The sequence below is a fragment of the Eulemur rufifrons genome, chromosome 7 (assembly GCF_041146395.1).
Source record: "Eulemur rufifrons isolate Redbay chromosome 7, OSU_ERuf_1, whole genome shotgun sequence".
Taxonomy (NCBI): domain Eukaryota; kingdom Metazoa; phylum Chordata; class Mammalia; order Primates; family Lemuridae; genus Eulemur; species Eulemur rufifrons.
Genome location: NC_090989.1, coordinates 202,013,903 through 202,034,566, shown reverse-complemented (window position 1 = coordinate 202,034,566; position 20,664 = coordinate 202,013,903). Strand labels below are relative to the sequence as shown.

The following is a 20,664-nucleotide window of genomic DNA, read 5'->3' as shown; positions in this document are numbered from 1 at the left end:
CAACCCCCGGCTTATGGGAAAATGCTTGCCATAGGCTGCGATATGGGCATTCCCGTGAACCCTAATGGCTTGGTTGTTTGGAACTCAAGACAGAGAAATTGTGCCTTTCCTTACCAGAGCATTTGGGGAAGATATTAATAAAGGGTACAAATACCTAAAGCCACCTGACGTGGGCTCCACCAGCCCTAGCCATGGGCCGGGGCGGAAGCAGGAGGGAGCAGGGAGCCCCTCTGGGGAGATGAGCACTCAAAGATTTATTTTTAAATGACCAAAATGGGATTTCTTAATTTTTTAAACTGTGTTCCTCCCCTGCACGCATAATTTCTGGTTAACAATTTTGAAAAGCCAACTTAAAATTTTTCTGCCTTGGAAAAATAACCTAACGACCAACTCTTCAAACAAGCTGTCCTGAAATGTAGTGGACTTTAGTGGATAGCAATGAAAAAGCACAGACGCAAACAATTAAAAATTAGTGATGAGATTTTACACACACGGAGCTATTCCTACATGAAAAGTTCAGCCAGAAAAGAAAAAAAATTAAAAAAGAGAGAGATGAGAGAGAGAGAGAGAGAGAGAGAAGTGAGTGGCCCAGGTAGACTAATGCCCACTTGGTCCTGGTATCTGTCCTCGTGGGAGGCACTCATCTTTAGGACTTCAAGGAAATACTCATCCCTATGGTTTTGGAAAAGGAGCCAATTAACGATTGGTAATTTGTGGATGTTCTGGAGAAGGACAAGCCTGTTAGATGTGAACTGGCGAGACTGCACAAACTCTAGGAGCCATGGAGACACAAAAGGGGGCTGAGGGCAGCTGTCCCGCCAGGCAGAAGCGAAGCGGTGCCCAACAGAGGGGCACGGAGGGGCCACGCCCGCTTGGCCACGGGGACCCTGATGTGCACTAGCCACAATAAAGCCCATGCAATGAGAGACGACAAAGGGGGAAAAAAAAACCCGGATAATTACTACTGCTGTGTTCTTTGCCTAGGCAGAGACGCTTCAGGGCAGACCCTGCAAGGGAAAAAGAAACGACACAAGACCACAGGGTTAGGCAGAACAGCACACACCAGGACACGCTACCACACTTTAAGCAAAAGTCGTCAGTGTGCAGGGAGGGGCAGACACAAGGCAGCGGTTCAGAGAAGAGGGCCGACCCGGCTTGGGGTATCTGGGCAGCCCCCCAGAGTTAGTGTGCAGGCTCACACGAGCTTCACCCAGGTGGCAGAGGTGCCAGGGCCAAGCCCCCCAGCTGAGGGAGCAGTGTTTGTCTCTAGAAGCATATTCCAAGAAAAGAAAAAGAGAAAGAAAAAAAGGGGGGAGGAAAAAACAGCAAAGCATACTGGCTGGCTTTCCAGCGTCGGGCTGTTGGGAGCCCCACTGGTTGAGGCAGGAAAACCCATGGACGGTTGCCACGAGAGCTCTGGAGTGGAGCTGGGCGCAGCCTGGCTTGGCCACTGAAACCCGTCGGAGGTTTTCCAAGTGCAGAAAGATACATTGTTTTGCAGGTTTGAGGCCAATTCTGGATCCCAGATGGTTGCCTTGGATGAGGTCAGCGGTGGGCGTCGAGAAGGGGAACACAAGGGTTTCTACCTAACGGCTGACCCCGACATTTTGGGACATTGATTGCTGCCTCTTCTTTAACAGTCCACATCCACAAGGGGCAAGGTGAGGCCTCCATTTGGAACAGTCCAGCCTCCTTGTTATTGGACCACCACTAAGGGGACCAGCCCCACGCTGACCAGAGGCTGTCTGGTGTGCACTAAATGTAATGTGCTGGCCGGTCAGTGCCCAGCCCGGGCAGTGGCCATACTGGCTTATCCTGTGGCCTTCCAGGGCGCTGGGCAGGCGGAGCTGGGATGGGCAAGAACAGGCTCAGACTTCCCCAAGGTCACTCGGCAAAGCCACACTAGCATGGAGGGTCTGTCCTCGCTCCAGCCCAAGGCCCCCTCGCCAGGAGCACACGCCCTCCCCAGCAGGGACACGTTCTCCAAGAAGGGAGCCCAGAAGACCTAAAAGGCGATGCTTCAGCCTTCCAGGGACTTGGAAAACCTGGCAATGTCCACATTCCTTTTCTATAAGGGCTTGCACCTCTTGCCTTGGGGGACAGCAGGCAAACCCTTGGCCCAGCTCTGTGGCCCGAGTTTGGCCCAAGCTGTGTGTACAGGACTTGGAAACCTAGCTCAAATCAACTTATTATTTTTAGCTGATTCTGTATGTTCTCTGAGGCTAACGTGGGGAAAGTGAGGTGATGGACTGTTGGAGTCTTTTGTTTTATTTTTGAGACAAGAATCTCACTCTGTCACCCCAACTAGAGTGCAGTGGCATCATCATAGCCCACTGCAACCTTAAACTCTTGGGCTCAAGCAATCTTCCTACCTCAGCCTCAAGTAGCTGGGACTACAGGTACGCACCACCACACCCTGCTAATTTTTCCATTTTCAGTATAGACGGGGTCTCACTCTTGCCCAGGCTAGTCAGAGTCTTTAAAGTTCAAATAAAAAAGAACTGGGCAGGAAGATGGATACACTTGGATGAGAAGCTTTGAAGGGCTGTGCCCTTGCTGGTCTATGTTCTAAGATGAAACCCTACCAGGAACAGCACTGGTGTCCTCTTGGGAGCTCACTACAGCGTGCAGGGGAGGTTTGGTTTGCTTTCTACAGTACAAGAAAGACCCCTGAGGTCTGCACCTGTGGCCTGGGCTTGAATCCAGCATGCAGCGGACTGGGTGAGCACCATTTGCTCCATCAGGCTCCGTGTGGGGTTGCAGCCCCTTCTGGGATGCAACAGTCCCATGTGGACGGCCCTAAGACACAGGGGCTAGTGGTCATGCTGGGTCGCCTGGCTGCAGTAGGTACTTTATAAAAGCTGCTCTGTGCCTGCCTGGCAGCTTTTGGTGTGGTTGAAACTCTGCATTTGGGGCTAATTCCTGGCTGTTGTCATTCTGGGAAGAACTTGAGACAGGGCAGCGGCAGGCTGGGAACCACCAGAGGGAGCCCAGACCTGCCATCAGAGCTGAGCCGGACTCCCGCTCTGGGAACCCAGACACATGCCCAGAGCCAGGATCACACCGCCGTGGGGGCCTCCACAGCCTTCCCAGACTCAGGCCCCAGGTGCCCAGAGCACTGACTGCTCCCGGCCCTTAGGGCAAACTGATGGATGCCTGCCCCTCGACATTAAGGACACGCTGTCCAGTGTCACTACCTGGCTGGGGGCAGACACTTTGCCACCCTCTGACAGCTCCATTCATCCTTAAGTGGCTCCTTAGTCCATGTCCCCACAGCACCTCTGTCCTGGCCCAGGTCCTGCCCCTCACTCTGTGTCAGGACAATCCGCCCTCACCCCACCCCAAAGGAACAAAGGAAACTGCAGGAGGCTGATGGCTTAAACCAGGCCCACCCCAGCCTCTCCGCAGGGCTCTGGACTACTCAGGCGGGTGCTGAGGATGGGGCTCGGTGGCCTCACCCCAGCTGTTGGGAGATACAGCATTTTCTTCCCACAATATAAACGTGGCCGCACAAAGACGGAAGTAGGGCCCATTCTTGGACGTGGCATCCTCTGCTCTTGCGCAGATGTCTGGAAGAGCCCCTCAGCACGAGCTGCTGGCCGCCTGCCTCTCAGGGCACCAGGTGAGGCCCCTGCCCTGCTTCACCCTCAGTCCACTCTGGCACAAAAACAACCTGCTCTGGGGTTGACGGTCCCGCCCTCTCCATAGCCAGAGCACCCACCACTGTCCACACCCCTGGCTGGCTGCAGGGAGGATGCCTCAAACGTGAGGGAGTCAAGCCAAGGGCATCTGATGGGGACAGATGGCTTAAAAAGTGGGTCAGCCCTTCAGCAGCTCCCACATTTGCATTCTACACCTCAGCGTTCATACTGTCCAGTCCCCACGACACAGCGGGAGCTACGACCTCAGCACGACGCTGGCCGGGGCAGCCCACCTCCCCTCGCAGGCTGGGCTGGTGGCTTCGCCTCACCCCACTCACGACTTCGGGGAGGGGGCTGGCCTCACTCCACAGTCAGCATTGGCTCCCTTTTCTGGCACAGGAAAAAAATGGGCATCAGATACCCCTTCGGGTATCTACACATGGAGCAACCATGTTCTTCAGCTGAGAAAATGGCCAAAAAGATTGTCCATAAAGCATCAACTGGGAACTGAGGATGTGCCTCAGCTCTGCCCAAGGTGATCTGGGGATGTTTTCATTCACCTTGAGCTGCAGACCAGGTCCCACAGGGCCCCGAAGCACACAGGCCTGCTCCATGGCCAGCCGCAGAGGCGAGCTGCACTGACTGCCCGGCCTGACCACCTGGGCTGCCCAGGATGCAGAGGTCGGGGCCCATAGGTGCGGTGGGAGCCCTCCTCTCTGGGTGCCCTCTGCCCCAGGAGCCTCCCCGCACCCACTGTAGAGGGCCTTGCTGAGCACTCACTCTCCCCACGCCAGGGAGGGATGAAAACACAGCAGGGGAGGGCAGGGCCAGAAGGGCCCCACAGGGGCACCGGAGGGTCCCTGAGTGGAACGTGCTGCAGCCAACAAACAACCTGAGGAAAACGTGAGACCCGTGGTTCCTGCAGGCACAGAGAAAGACCCAGAAGGGTGTCAGCACCTGCTGGTCAGGTGGGAGGATCCAAAAGGAAAGCTCAATCCTGTTGAGCTTCTGATCAACAGAACCACCAGGGTGCCCTCTCGGAGTCTGCACCAAGACCCCTCCTCTCCAGTTCAGAGTCCACCATCCTTCAGCACACACAGGGTCACCTGAGCTCCCCCCAGCACGTGTGACCACAAGAAGGGGTCCCAAAGATCTATAGGTCTATACCGAGAACCCGGCTCGTGGGGATCCACCAGGAGGTCTGCACTCCCTGGGGGCCTGCCCACCTGATGCTCCTGACCTCCGCCTACTCCCTGTCCCTCTATGCAGGGTCAGCTCCCGGCCTCTGGAACTGCCGGCTGCTCTGCTGGCCCTAGCCCAGGCACAGCCACCTGGGCACCCCGTGCCCCCAGCCCACCCTCTGACCTGGCTTCAACCTGCCCTGCCTGGGGCTGTTTCATCTTCTCTGAGCTTCACAGAGGCAGGGCTCTCTGTACTTCAAAGTTTAATGCCCACTTTGTTTTCCTGGAGCTGTTTCTCTTCCAGAAATTAGGGAGCAAAAACTTCCCCTCCTCTTGTGGGCTTTCTAGTGGGTTTACCCAGGAACCAGCAGATGTATGAACGAAGCGGCAGCTCAAAGAGAAGCTCCGACCTCTATAGCCCACGGGCCAGGGCCACATGGGACAAGACGGGAGGGGCAGTCCCAGCTCCTGCAGGGAAGCAGGGGGAGCTCAGAGGTCCACAACTGACTCTAACGGGCCTTGAGAGGCACCCAGGGCAGGAGCCCACCTGGGCTCTCCCTGACCTGCAACTGCAGGGCCTAGGGGGACACATTATGGCCTGAAAGGACTAGGAGGCAGCCAGGGCTTGCCTGACGGGCCCAGCTGTGAGAACAAGCAAGACCACGGGCCTCACAGCATTGAGGCAGAAACAAAGCCTGGACCACACCTGAAATCAACCCACCCACACCAAACCTCCCAGGGCCCCTCACCCCTGGTGACAGTGCCAGGACAGACCACACAGGCATGAACCAGCAGAGGAACAGCAAGTGAGGTGTCAGGCGAGCAGGGGAGGACAAGGCTGCTGCAAAAGGTTTCAGCGCTACACAGAAGGGGCTCTTCTATCCCTCCCCAAACTCAGCCTCTAACCAGCCGCCAGACTGCAGAACCGATAGCCCGGACAACACTGTGACTGGACAAGGCACGCTGTTAAACGACCGAGAAGCCCCTGGGAAGTCCCCGGCATTTCTACGTGGCCCTTGTGTCCTCAACCTGCCCGCCTGGAGAATGGTGACCCACGTGGACCTCTGATGGGGGTGGGCTGATGGCAATGGACGCCTCCCGTGGACGTGGCCTCTGGCTCCTAACAAGCACAATGTATCTTTATTGTACAAGCAAAAAGTCAAGTGCCCCAAACCAGCATATCCAATCCAATTGTTTAAAAGCTTAATTGTTAAAGAGCTTAATTTTCCTGTTAAAAAGATAAAAACCTAAAAGCTCTACAGCTTTTGATTCATTTGCCAATCATTCTCAGGGTTAAAAAAACCAGCTGCACAATTTCGGATGGCCCCAAGCAAGTGTGCCTTTCCTGGAAATGGAATTCCCGGGCACTGAGAGCCTGTTCCAGGGTATCTGAGTGACTGGAACTGAGTTTTGGTTTAGTGGAGATTCGAGGAACTGTGTCACTGACTTCATTCCTGCGGTCACATGAGCTCACAGGAAAATACACCAGGTAAAGTGCTTCAGCTGGATGGAAGAGGAGGAGGGGACAGCCAGGAAAGACGCACGCTCCACAGAAGAGCTGCAGGGGAGGCTGTCAGTCTCATCTTTCAGGTTGGACAGGGCAGAGAGATGACAGAGGGGACCAGACCTCCCCTCGCGGTGGGGAGGGGCTCGGGCCGAGCTGGAGCACACTCTCTCAGCATTGCCACATGCAGGGAGCGGGCGGGGTATGCGCAGCGCTGGGTGTTGGGATTAGGCCCTGGTACAGAAGCCACACCCTCCAGTGACCTTTAGAACCATATGGACTGGCTACATGCGTGTCTTCACAGTCCAGACACGTGTGACACACACCATGCGTCTGGAGAAGGTTGGGGTTGTCTTTTTGTTGTCGCTGGAACTGGGGACAGTGGACATGTATATTTGCCACAATTGCAACAGAAAACAAACTACATCCAACATAAAAAAATTAAATAAATGAGGTGACGAGAAAATGCGAAGGGCCCCCATACGTCCGGGCAGAGGTGCCCAAGGCGGAGCGTAGGCACTCCGCTGCGCATGCTTTTGGTGCCCAGGCATGAGCCAAGAGCATGCACACGCGCTGTGTGGGGCCAGGGTGGGGGCGGCAGCCACTCCCAGGGACCGGCTCGCAGGGTTCCACTTTTGATATTAAATAGGTGACTTCAATGGGGTGGGGGAGGCATCCTATGAAATGTATGAAAGGTAATGAAGACAGGGAGAGCGTGGGGTGGGGAGAAACCAAGGGCCAGGAGGTGATAAAATACAAAAGAACAAATACAGACAGATGGACACAGATACGGGTCCACTGAGGAATCGAGCACGAGGTTTGCTACTAGACTTATAGGTCACTCTCTCAGACGTTGGGTGGTAAACCGTCCAGCCTGCAAATGAATATAGAGGGAAGAAAACAAAGAGACACTCATCAAGTACAGGTTGCTGCGATTCCTCCTCCACACCAACAGCCACACCAGCCTCGTCACTTAACATCCACGGCTCCATCTAGCCCAGCCCAGAGCACCAAAGCCACTGACCACGTAATGGGAAGGTGGAGTGTAGGAGCGGAAGAGAAGCGGCCCGGAGGAGGGCGGGTGGGGCAGGGTGCCTTCGTGGTCACCATGATTTCTCTGGACAGAGATGGTGAGGACAGGAGAGCACCTTATCGAGCAGCTGCTGCCGCCCACGACAGCATTGACGAGAAAGCATTTCCTCCTCAGGGCCAACTCCCAGCTCGAAAGTTGTGCCCTTGTCCCCCAGCTGTCCCTCTGGACTTTGGAAGGACCCGGTGTTTAGCACCGTCTGGCTCTGCTGTGAGGGGCATGGTGGGGGCGGGCAGCCAGTGCCTAGGAACACGTGCTACTGAGCACACAGCTAGACGCCAGGTCCCCTCCCCTCCCCGGTCCTGGCCACTTCCCTGAGGTCTGCTCTAGCAAAGCATCACCTCCCCCTGAGCTTATAGCAGGACTTGGTGGTGGTTGGGGCAATTCCATTCTTTTCATCCAAAGACTATGTCTTTTTTCCTTTCTTAAGAAGCTACTCGGCAGCCTTTGCTGCAGCTTGTGCCCCTCTACACAATACAGGCGTGCTCCTGGGGACACCACTGAGGCCCTATGTGGCTAGCACATGCTCGGAGACAGGCAAGCTGGGAATCACCTTGGCCACGCGCTCCGCCTCCGTCACTGGCTAAGCCGGAGCAGATGTCCGAAGACAGGGAGGCCCGGACGGAGCAGGGCTGCTGAGTCTGCACGGCCTTCCCGCTCGGGCCGGTGCTGGCCGCAGCGGGCCCCGCACTGGCTTGGGCAGGGTCCTTAGCAGGAGGGCCTCTGCTGGAGTCAGCCAAGTGACCTGGGCAGGGGGAGAAGAGGTGACAGGCACGATGAGGCGCTGCCGGGCAGGGGCCATGCGGGCTGTCTGTTCTGCCTGCTGGTTGCTGGGTGACCTTGGGGAAGTTGAGTCTCCTGCAGACGAAGGGCACGTGGCCCGATCTCCCATATGGGAGTGTTGGGAAAGATCACAGAAAGTGCCCAGTCTCCACCAGTCCCCAGCACTGTGCTGGACTTGTGTTGTGCAAACATGGTGACAAAAGCCACACACCCAGGCTCGCAGTGGCCTGTGCACGTCTCACCCTAATTAGTCTCCTCTTAGCTGTGAGAATTGGCACTGAATTCACATAATTTGTGCAATCTGTGGATGTGTGTCCTGCAGGTGGTTGGCTCACAGGTAGCTTATAATGGCTTCCCGCCTGGCATACGTGGACACTTGGGCTCATGGGGTGTCCACCTCAGAGCACCAGGACTCTCAGGCTGTACACACGCAGCAGTGCCACTCGGGAGGCCTCAAGAACGCCTGACAGGCATAGGCATGGGCTCCTGGCTGCCTGGAGCCAGACCAGTGCCAACGCAGTGACCAGGTCTCACCTTGAACAAGACCAGGAGTTTGTCATCATTCTACCCCCCACCCCCAAAGGCAGCTGCTCGGCTGGCAAGCACCTGAGAAATGCAGCTGGAAGGAAGCAGTTGCCACCCTTCTGAGGCAGTGCCCTGCAGGGAGGAGCAGGTGGGGGGAGCCACCTCGAGCTTCCCTGGCACCCCCCGCCCCTCACTCAGGGGTTAGGCCTGGCTCCTCGCGGCCCCTGGGCAAGCACAGGCCTTGCCTCTCTGCACCTCGGCCTGCACTGACGTCCCTGTTGCGTGAAAGGAGACTCAGAAACGAGAAAACCCCAAGTGTTCTTCCAGGTCTGAGGGTGGCACCTCTGCACTGAGCACACCTCCCAAGCTCGCTTGGGGATCCCTGGGCCCTGCTCCCATCCCATTCCCCGACCCCAGCGCGGCCCTCCCCCTGGAGGCCGACCTGTGCTGGAGGCCACGACCTTGAGCTGCCGCACCAGGGGGTTCAGCAGCTTCCCCGCCTTCAGCTTGCTCTTGCTGGTTTTTCTCCGGCGGCCGGTAGGGGGCGCCGTGTGGAAGAAGCCCACGTTGGGGGGCAGTGGCTTGCCCAGCCGGCGGTACAGAGCCTCGATCTCCTGCTTCTGCTGGCTCTGAAGCTCTGAGATCTCCTTCAGGTGCCTGGAGGAGGGGAGAGAGGAGCAGGGCAGGTGAGCACCCTCAGCGAGTTCCAACACCGCCATGTGAGAACAGGTGGTGTGGGGTGGGCAGCTACGTCTGTGCCTTGGCCTAGGTCACTCAGAAGGGCCACTCTGGGCTTTAAAATGGCAATTGTTTATATTTAAACCAGGAGGGCACCACGTTGGGGGCCTCAGGTATTACCATGCCCGATGACAGGGGTGAGCCTAAGGAACTTCAAATTTTCCCACATCCACAATTTGTTTTAATGGTTGTTTCAGTGGTCAGGGACTCCACGCTTACACTTGCAATAAAAACCCTAAACATTCACACGGGTGGACAGAAAATCAGCTGGTGCCTGGCAATGAGGGACTGCCTCAGTTCACCAGGCAAACATGCGTTACTTCCTCAAGGCAACAGAGAGTGTGGGAGGCAGCTCAGAGGAGGGGCCAGACCTGCAGGAGCACGTCACACAGACGCTTGATTCCGGCCAGCCCACTGGGTCTAGCGTGGAAGGTCACATGCCATTGTGCAGGTGAAATGCAGGCGGATCACTGGTCATGGGCCAGGGCAGTTTCCAGGACAGCGGAGGAAAGGAAGCCATGGCTCCCTGCTGGGCCTCCCTGCTGCATCTGGGAGCGCTGAGCTTCCACAGGCCTGAGGCCTCCCATGGGGCCCCAGCTGCCCAGCTAGGGGGCTGCAGCACCTCTCTGCCACCCCAGGCCCTCCTCTTATGGCTAGGAAAACAGATGGTTGCCACAGTTGGAAATGAGGAAGCAAGTTCTGATTTTACCTCCTGTATCTTCAATAACTGCCAAATTTGCTTTAAAAAAAAAATGACTTTCTTTAGCTACTAAAAATAAATAAAAATAAAACTCTGAACGGCTTTCTCCATATAAACTCCAGAGAGGAACAACAAAGGACTGTCTGCACCAGATTATCTTCTGAAAGCGAGATCTGTTTCAAGGGAAAGTGCTGACCGCCCGCAACGGCTGTTGTGTGGGCAGAGGCAGCGTCTTATCCAGAAGGACTTCAGGCCCCTCCGAGGCCCGAGCCCTACGGCTCAGCTGCAGCTGGCTGCCCTGACTGCAATGGGATTCCTGTGCTGGGGTTCCCCAGCTGGCTCTAGCTGCCCTGGGGCTGCTCCCTACAGAACCAGGGGCCCCGATGTCTGCACACACAGGCTGGGCTGAGGACAGGGCTCCTAGAGCCCTAAGAAACCCCAATGCTCACACCAGAAACCGCGTGGTGGAGCCCAGGCACCTGTGTTCTAACGAGGTGTCCAGGGGTGTTAATGCAAGCAAGGTTTGGGAACCGCTGGCTACTTCCTATCAGATGCCACCAAGTCCCCTCAATTCCCAGTTGAGGTTCAAAATTTCCCTTATTCTCTTTGAAATGGTCTACCCCTTTCCACGGGGGCTCCATGGTCCTCTCGGTGTCTATTTCCCCTGTCCTAGGTTCTGTGAATCACCTCGTTTGTCTTTTGGGGTGCTTCTGGGCTCCTTCCCCTCCCTCTGTCCTTCCCTTACTAGGCCCCACCCCTTTCCCTAGGCCCTGCCCACTCCTGACTCCCAACCATACCTGCCATTTAGGCCCTGCCCCTCATCTCTAGGCCCTGCCCCACATCCAGGCCACACCCCTGGCTCCCCCGGGGTTCCCACCTGCTCTCACCCAGGATACAGGCTTTCCTCAGAGCCTGCAGCAGCTTCTGTCCCCAGTGTTCTCACATCCAAACTCTCCTTCCCCTTCTGCAAGGCTGCCCTCATGGTGGCTGGCAGTCATCTCAGCTCCCCTTTGTGCCTGCTGACCACTGGCTTCCCAGGGTAACACACCCGCTGAGAGGCCATGCCCAGGATCTCTTGCCCTTCTGTCCTGAGAGGTTCCAGGTCATGTCCCCCTTGGGACCCATCCACCCACTTGCCTCCACAAAGGCTCTGCTGGGCTGTGAGGCCGCAGGGGCTGCCTTCCTGGGTGCCTCCAAGACCAGCACCACGTCCACCAGCCCTGCCCTCCTGCCTCTCCCAGCCGGCTCCAGCTCACCCCTCGTCAGCTCTTCACAGACCAGGGGACACTCAGTACCTCCTCAATGGCAGCTCTGACCACCCCACCCAGACGGGCAGAAGCCACGCAGAGAGGACGGCAGGAGAGAAAGGAGGCCCACAGCCCCTGTGCCGCTCTGTGACCTCAAACAGCACCCAGCTCTCTCTCTGCTTTTCAGTGCTGGCGAGTCCTGTATCAGCCACAGCTTAATAACCTCACTGCTGGGCTCTATCTCCCACCCCGAAGGCCATCTCAGGGTGGCAAGTGCCTCATGGTACCCCCTGACCATACTAGGGACAGAATAAATATTTGCTGGATGAGAGAGACAGAGGGTGAGAAAGAGGGAGGGAAAGAGGGAGAGAGAAATGGGAAGGGAGGGAGAGACAGAGATGGAGAAAGAGATATGGGAGTGAGGGGGAGAGGGAGAGGAGCGGGAGAGAGATGGAGGGGAGAAAAAAGGACACAGAGCGAGAAACAAGGAAGGAAAGAGAGGGAGAGAGAAGGAGAGAGAAATGGGAAGACACAGAGAGGGAGAAAGAGGAGGAAAAGCAGACAGACACGGTGAGGAAGGCACATGACCCAGTGACAACTCAGTGACGCCCGGAGATGTCCCCAAGGGTGGCAGAAGGAAGGAGTGGGCTGCAGAAAGCCATCGGAAGGGCGGCATGGCCCCCAGGGCCACTAGGCAGATGGCGGGGCAGGGGCCGGCCCAGCCTGGAGGATGCTCTAGGCGGGGAGCTCTCCACCCAGAGCAGCAGGGGTGGGTCTAAGGTGGCCTCATCTCTGCCTGCCCAGCCGCTGCAAGTGGCTGCTTGGCCAGGACCTCAGTCCTGCCCCATCGCTGCCCTCACACACTGGAGGGCCCTCCCCGCAGGACCTACTTCTCCCGCAGACTCTGCAGCTCCTTCTTTATGTCAGCGTCCTCGAACTCTGAGTCATTGTCACTGCTGATGTAGGATGACTGGGAGTGGAAGGAGGTCACGCTGATGGTGGGGACCTTCACGCCTGCCCTGCCAGGCGTCTCTGGGCCCAGAGAGCCGGCCTGCGAGGGCTTGTGCAGGAAGGCAGTGGCCTTCTTCACCAGGTCGCTGGCCATGCCCCCACCGCTGGGCAGGGACGCCTGCTTCTGCACCGCAGGCCGCCCCTGAGGGCACTCGTCCCCGGAGTCACTGGACATGGGCTCGCCCAAGCCGACCTCGATAGAGGATGCTGTCTGCACCCGCCGCACGGCCAGCTTCATGTCCGGGCTGGAAGGCGCCTCGTCCAGGTAGACGTCCGGCGGGGCGGAGTACCTCAGGCTGTGGGGGGAGGACAGCGTCCACTCGTCCTGCGTGCTGACCACTGAGAAGCGGCCCACGGTCTTGGCTGGTGAGCTGCCATCCTGCTGCCCTGGCCGCTTCCAAGGGGACCCTGAGGCCCGAGCGCCGTACGTCTGGGGGTGGCCGGCCTGACCACCCTCTGTGATCGTCCCCGGGCGGCTCTGAAGGAGCTCTGCCGAGCTTTCCCCAGGGACCTTGCTGTCCATGGCTGTGGGTTCCTTAAGTGCAGGGCTCGCATCCTTGGGAAACAAGTGGAAATGAAGAGATTCCACGAGAACAGCAGCAGAGAGCAAACCCCACCTGCCAGCCAGGGGCCTTGTCAAAGAAGTCAACCTTACCTGGGGGGCCCTGGGCGCCATGGAGTCTGAGGCCACCTGCCCTCCGTCTCTGTCAAAGCCCAGCGTGCTGCCGGGAGACAACTCTGCTGTAGGAAGATCAGAAATGTTACTGGGCTGGTGAAGGAGGAAGAGAGGTGGCGCCCGCCAAGCAAACAAAACCAAATCCCACGGAGCACCGCCAGCTGGGCGGGAAAAGGGAGCTGGCACTTGGAGGAGCCACTTGTGTGTGCTCATGGCAGTTTTGAAAACTGAAAATACACCATGATGTCCCAGCCCCATGGCATTCGCGGCACGTCACTGTGTGGAAGACACCCTACAAACCCCCGGCAAGGGGAGAAGCTTCAGCCCCGGACACCCAGGTGCAGCCAGGCCCTCTGTGCACCTGACGGCCAGAACCCAGTCTTGCCCCGCTGTCTTCTGACGGCAGAGAGTTGCACAGAGCAGACAGACAGGGCTGGAACCAGCCCTGCTCCCACGGTGGCTGGGGAACATCCACTGCACCTGCAGCTGTCTCCATGCTCTCCTTCCACAAAGACTTTTCTGACCATCTTTTCCAGGGGTGCCATGAAGAGCCAATGAGAGGCTGAGCAAGTTGGTGAGGGGGTCCCCCCTGCAGCCGAGACCCCCACATGGCAAAAGAAACTTGTGGGCAAGCAGGGCATGAGCCACATCTACATGCCACTGGCGTAGGCAGCAAGAGCCAACAGAGCCTCCGGGGAGGCTGGGGCCACTCTACGCACAAACACAAGTCTCCTTTGCACACCCCAAGAGGAAACTTGCAAGGGAATGTTAGTCCACATTCCTGAGGAGACTCGGTCCAGCCTCTGTCACGCATCCCCAACCCGTGGGCAGTGATCAACTTCCCTCCTCACATCCCTGCAGTGGGGATCATCTGATCTTTCTTTGCATACCTTCAGGGACAGGCGGCTCACTACAAACTACAATCCTTCTATTTCTAAACAGCTATGATTGCCACAGAAGTTCACCTTTTCCAAACTGGAATCTGTCTCCTCAGAGCTTCCCCCACGAGTTCTGCACTCTGGGAAGAGTGTGAAGTGGGAGTGCAAGTCACACTGTTACTGAAGCTCAGTTTCCTCATCTGCAAAAGGGGCCCATGGGATGCATCTCACAGCATGAGGTCAGAGTCAGATGCAGTGACAAGGGCAGCCTAGCGCGTGGCCGGGCACAGGTGCTCGAACACAACCTCTCGTTTCTGCCCTTTCACAGACACTCCCGCTTCCCCCTCATCTTCCCCAGCCTGAATATCACCAGTTCTTCGTGTGCTCGGCTTCTGACCCCAGTGCCAGCTGTCCCATACCCTCTTAAAGTATGGCATGTAGAAATAAACACAGCCTGGACTGTGGGGCCCCACCTGCCACTGATCCACACTGAGGTTTCTTTTAGGAGGCTTGGCTGGAGCCCTCCAAAAATTCCAGACTGAGAAGGAATCTCGCTCCTTAGAAGGTCAGCCCAGCTCCCTGAAGAAGGAGACTCGGGCACTCAGGTAATGAAATGAAACCAAAGCAAAGGAGTTTCCAAGGAGATGTGCAAAGCCAGGAGTCAAGGGGGACTCTGCATCAGGTCTTCAGGGATGGCCCTGGCCTCAGCCGCTTCCCAGGAGCTGCGGCATCCCCCAGCCCCATGGCTCTGCTCCTGGCAAAATAGCCCTGGGTGTTTTGTGGGCATCCTGTAGCCCTGCTGAATAAGCGCAGGGCCTGGGGGAGGTCCACCCAAATGTGTTTAGATGCTCAGTTCGGGAGAATCCAGGGCAGAGACACAGTCCCTACCCCATCCTAGCATCCACCAGTGGGGCTTATCCATTTCAATGAGAGGACTTTCTCTCTTTGGAGTGTGAGCATGTGTTTCATTCTAGAACACAGTGGGTTTTAATTAAGCCTCACCCTAGATACTGAAGGATCACTTAAAGATAAAAGGGATGATTTTATCCCTCAAAAGACAAAGCGTGGGGGTGCAGATGCAGAAGGTTCTGGGGCAAGGAAGGCTGGTGGCACCTCAAGAGCATGGGGTTGGGTGGCCATCATGGGCTCGGTTACCTGTCATTGATAAAGATGTGCCCTGCTCCGTCACACCCCCTCGAGTAGGGGCCAGTTCTGACTTTTCCAACTGGAGGAAGAAACACAGAGGAAAGAGCTGAGGCTGGCTTGTCAACATTTCAGCAGCTAAATCTACAAATCCATTTCCCCTCCTGTCTCTGGAGTTGCCCTCTGGTGGCCCCTCAATGCACACCAAGACCTCAAACAGGGCTCACTTGTTGCAAGATGTGTGTGGGTGAGCCAGGCACAGGCAGGTGGGTCACCCAGAGTGGGACAGGCCCTGGGTGATGGTGGCCCTGCATAGCTGGGATGCCTGCCCACCCCCAGGCACTGGCCCCTGCCCCTGCCCCAAGACGGCGCCTCTGGGATGAAGGTGCTACTCACCGAGGGCTGGGGCAGCCGCGCATGCCCTGGAACTGCATCACTGGGCACCAGGGACAGGGCCGGGTCTCCCCCACAGGCCTCCGTGCGAGGCCGGTCCCCTCTCAGGAGATCCAGGGAGAAGTCTCTGTCGCCCACCTCCACGGGGGTCCCAGCTGAGGCTGAGGAGGTGGGCACGTGCTCCTGGTAGAGCAGGGTCCGCAGCTTCTCATCCAGGCTCTTGATGGTGCTGTCCACAAAGCCCACCCTGGGGGGCGGCCCTTCCCCATCTGACTCCAGGGCAGAGAGTGGCTGTGGGACGGCGGCAGGCCCCAGGGGTGGGCTCGGGAGCTGGGAGGCTGCCAGGCTGATGGCCCCCACTGCGGCGGGGAGTGGGGGAGGGGGCTGCCCCAAGCCAGGCTGCGGGGCCCCACTGGGGGGGCTGGGCTCAGGTGCAGGAACCGGCAGGGGTTCCCCTGGGACACTGGCCTCCCTGGCTGAGGCGGGCTCCCCCAGACCCACGGCACAGCAGGAGGGCTCCACAGGTGGGGCACAAGGTCCTAGGCCCACCACAAGGGGCTGTGCAGCAAGCCGGGCATCGTGAGTCTCCACTAGTGGCTGGGGGGTCTCGAGCTCACTGGTTGGCCCCTGAGGGGTCCCTGGACCCCCTGCCTGGATGGCAGTCCCTGACACTGGCTCTGGCTTGGTGCTGGTGGCTGGTGCAGCTGCGTCTTGGGGCAGAGCAGTCACAGGAGGGGAAGATGGTACCAAAGGGGCGGGTGCCCCGCTGGGAGGGTTGCTGGGGCCCGCCTGGCTCAGGAACTGCTGACCAGCTAGGAGGCCAGGTTGCTCCTTCAAGGGCAGCTGGTCTTTATAGGGTGCTGGATCTAGAAGAAATAGAAAAATGCCTTTGTACCAACCTACTCTGCTCCTATTTTCCTGGCTCTCCCTTGGCTGAAAAGATGCCTTGCACAGCCTGGCCGTGGCCCCTGCATGCTGGGTTTGTGTTTCCCCAGTACACCAGGTCCCTGCCTGCCCACAGCGCGGGCTGGACACTGGCTGCTGCTCCCGCAGATCTCTGAGCTGCCGCCGTCTCACCTCCAGTCCCTGTGCCAATGGTGTCCCCTTTGGCTGAACGGCACCTTCCCTTTGTGTGTAGTGTGGGACCATCAGGTATGGCCCGCTATCTGTCATCCACCTGTCCTTTCACCCTTGAGGAGAGTGCTATGAAAACATGGCTTGTCTATCCTGCACTGGCCCATTCACAAGAATTTTTAAAATGGACTTTTTAAAAATTAAGGTGTTTAGGTAGTGAGCTGTGTACACCCCCATGCCCAGGAGTGAGCCGGAGCCTGGAACCGTCTGTCAATCAGCCCCCCAGTCTTCGGTACAGTCCGAAGCATGACCTTCCAGGGCTGGTAAATGATGCTGGGGGAGAAACCTGGAACCCAGGCAGTGAAACAAAGTCCAACAGCGTCTTCTCCAGGAACTCAGGGAGCTTTTAACACCCCCCCGGGCACTGCGGACATCTGAGCGGAGGACACAGGATGCAGCATTTCTCAAACTTAAGTGGCCTTGCAGCCCATTTTTCCTTACTTTAAAAAACAAACAAACCTTTTGTCCTTCTAAAAAACACAAACTAAATGCACAATACAAAGATGAAAACTGTAAAACAACAAAAAAAGGTGGGGATGGGGAGATTCCAGGACCTGGTGCCCGCTATGCCCCCAGACTGACTGCCCCTCCCCCCACCAGCCCAACACAGTCAAATACTTCTGACAAGCATTTCCTCCACTGTTTTTCTTTGTGGCTTTCCCATATGTGTCTCTAAACACCACAGTTCAGTTTTGCACATCCTATCAATGGAATGGTACTCTATTCTTTGGTGCCTGGCCTCGCTCTCACACTGTGTGTGTGAGATGCTTCTGTGTTGTCGTGTGTCTGTGCAACTGTACCACAATGCACGCGCCCATCCTGTGCTGGTGCCCGCTGGGCCCCTGCCAGGTGGGACCTAACACTGAATCACAGTGTAGGTGGGCCCATGTCACGCCAGGTGCCCAGGGTGGAGCTGCTGATCAGAGAACGTCTTTGGCCTTCAGTAGGGAATGCTAAGGGGCTGCCCAAAATGGGAGGCAATTTCCCCTCCCATAGGCAGTCTCTGAGCATTCCTAGAGCTTCCTGCCTTCCCAAGTTATCCTGAGGGTGTGTAACAGGGTCTCACTGTGGTTTATTTTTATCAGTTGTGGCAAAAACACTTAACATGAGATCTGCCCTCTTAATAAATTTTTAAATGTGCAATCCTGTATTGTTAACGATATAGGCACCATGCTATGTGGCAGATCCTCTAGAACTTACTCAGCTCACATAACCTGAAACTTTGTGCCCAATGAACAGCAACTCCCAGCTCCCCCTCTCCCCTGCCTCTGGCAACCTCCCTTCCACTCTCTGCTTCTGTGAGTTTGACTGTTTTAGTTTTCCACACGTAAGAGGAATCATGTAGTATTTGTCTTTCCATGTTTGGCTTATTTCATTTAGCATAATGTCCTCCAGGTTCATCCATGTTGTCACAAATGACAGGGTTTCCTTCTTTATGGCTGAATAACGTTCCTTTTGGAATATACACCACATTTTCTTTATCCACTCATCTGTCAGCAGACACTCGGGTTGTCTCCGTATCTTGGCTATTGTGAATAATGCTGCGATGAACACGGGAGAGCAGGCACTTCTTCCAGACCCTACTTTCAATTCTTGTGAGTATACGTACACTCAGAAGGGGACTGCTAGAGCATATGGTAGTTCAGTTTTATTTTTTTAAGAACTTCCACACTGTGATCCATAAAAGCTGTACTAATTTACATTCCTACCAACAGTGTACAAGGGTTCCCTTTTCTCCACATCCTTGTCAATACTTGTAGTCTTTTGTTTTTTGACAACAGCCATCTTAACAGGTGTGAGGTGGTATCTTGTGGTTTTGATTTGTGTTTCTCCAATAACTAATTCAATGGAGCCCCTTCTCCCATGCCCACTGGCCGTCTGGGTATCTTCTTTTGGGACATACCTGTCTACATCTCTTGCCTATTTTTCTACTGAGTGGTTATTCTTTTCTTTTTGATTGGTTCCTTCATGTATTCTGGAAGAGATCTGTTTGCTGGCCATATGTGCTGCAGAATCTTTCCTCACTCTGCGATTCACCTAAGTGCCCAATTAGTGGTATCTTTTCATGACCAATAGTACTTAATTTTAATACAGTCATATTCAACCAATTTTTTAGCCAGTCTTCCCTTTAGCATTTTTTGTTGAACTTAGTTTGTTCTACCCTGGGTCTATAATGTTATTAGGTGATTAAGTATGGAATGTCCAATTTCCTTAAGTACCAAGTTTGACAGTTGATATCTCTGACATTTCCCTTTGACATGTCTTATTTGTTTTTTTATTGTGAAAGTACATCCTCATTCTTTCAAACACATATTTTGCCTTGTGATTATCTTTCAAAATTTTTTTTAAGAGCAATTTTTGTGAAACCATGGATAAGTAAAAAATTCGTGTTATTTTCAAATATGAGTTCTGTCATGGTATCAGGGCAGCGCAGACAGCTCGAAATATCAACGAAGTGTCTAGGAAGGATGTGGCTAATGAAAGCACAGTACGTTGATGGTTTGAGAAGTTCCATTCTGGTGATTTTAATCTTAAAAATGAGCCACATGGGCAACCTGAGACCAAGGTGGATAATGATGAACTGAAAGCTGTAGCGGAAATGAATCCATCTCAACCTACACATGAATCAGCAGCAAGGTTTGACATTACTATTCCAACAATACTGGATCATTTGAAACAAATCAGCAAGGTACAGAAGTGGCATCGATGGGTTCTGCATGAATTAAACTAGCGTCTGAAGAGACCTCAGAAGCATCATCTCAAAGCTTGCCTTTCTTTGCGATCACAACATAAAGGTGAACCATTTCTACACCGTCTTGTTACATGTGATGAAAATGGATTCTTCTTGACAATCCCAAGCATTCAGCACAATGGCTGGATAAAGATGAAGTGCAAAAACACAGTCTAAAACCAAATATTCATCAAAAAAACAGCTAATGGTGTCTATTTGGTGGTCCAGCGCTGGTATTATCCACTACAGCTTCATGAAACCTGGTCAGTCGATTACAGCAGATGTCTACTACAACCAATTGGACAAAATGATGAGGATGCTTATGATTAAGCAACTGAGATTGGTCAATAGAGACTGACCAATCCTCTTGTAAGACAATGGTCAACCACATGTCACAAAAAGCAACAATGTTCAAACTACAGAAGCTGGACTTAGAAACTCTCTGTCACCAGACCTTGTACCAACTGACTACAACTTCTTCCAGGCTTTGGACCACTTCTTGCAAGGAAGAATATTCAATTCTCAACAAGCTGTAGAAAATGACTTTCATGATTTCATCGCCACTCACTCTCCAGGCTACTTTGCTGCTGGCATAAGCAAGCTACCCCTAAGATGGCAAAACTGTGTCATAGTTTAGGTGCATACTAATTGTACTGCTTCTTGTTTGAGATATAATAAACTGAACTTTTGATTCTAAATCAGACATTTCATATTTAATGACCTAATGTGTCTCTCATTACTTCTAGGAACTTCACTGTTTTACACTGAGAGTCACAAGCCACGTGTTACTGAGTTCTGTATTTGGTACGAGGTTAGAAGCAAGGATCATTCCCCATGTGCACAGTCTCCTACCCCAACTCCTTTTATTGAGAAGACCATCCAGTCCCTGCTGTTTAGCAGTCTCACCTTTCTTGTCAACAAAGTGTCCAAAGATGTGGGCTCTCTTTGACACTCCATTGCTCGATTTCTCTATGCTTGTTCCAGTATCGAACTGGAACATGATTGCAGGTTTATATATAATGAGTCATGATATTCAATAGAATAATATCCTTCCCCTAGAGATTGTCTTAGTTTTCTCTTGCCTTTGCATTTCTACAAATAGTATATGATCACCTTGTTGATACTCATTAAAAAATTGTCAGAATTTTAACTGGGATCACACTGAATCGATGGATCTATTTGGGGAGAAGTGGAGTGTTTATAATACTGAATCTTCAGTCGATGAACATGGTATATATCTTCCTACTCATTTCTTTTTAAATTTCTCTCAGTGTTTTAGTTTTTCGTAT

General features: G+C 54.6%; 1 protein-coding gene across 1 annotated transcript in view; it reads right to left on the bottom strand.

Moving 5' to 3' along the window:
• WNK2 (WNK lysine deficient protein kinase 2) overlaps window positions 1–20,664 on the bottom strand; it is a 123,057-nt gene that overhangs the window by 11,595 nt on the left and 90,798 nt on the right. Inside the window, exons 19-26 of the mRNA XM_069472094.1 lie at window positions 15,514–16,376; window positions 15,130–15,199; window positions 13,076–13,161; window positions 12,300–12,976; window positions 9,167–9,381; window positions 7,970–8,161; window positions 7,102–7,200; window positions 963–1,007 (exon numbers count right to left, since the gene is read on the bottom strand). Coding sequence (XP_069328195.1) covers window positions 963–1,007; window positions 7,102–7,200; window positions 7,970–8,161; window positions 9,167–9,381; window positions 12,300–12,976; window positions 13,076–13,161; window positions 15,130–15,199; window positions 15,514–16,376 — 2,247 coding nt within the window. The remainder of the gene's footprint in view (window positions 1–962; window positions 1,008–7,101; window positions 7,201–7,969; window positions 8,162–9,166; window positions 9,382–12,299; window positions 12,977–13,075; window positions 13,162–15,129; window positions 15,200–15,513; window positions 16,377–20,664) is intronic.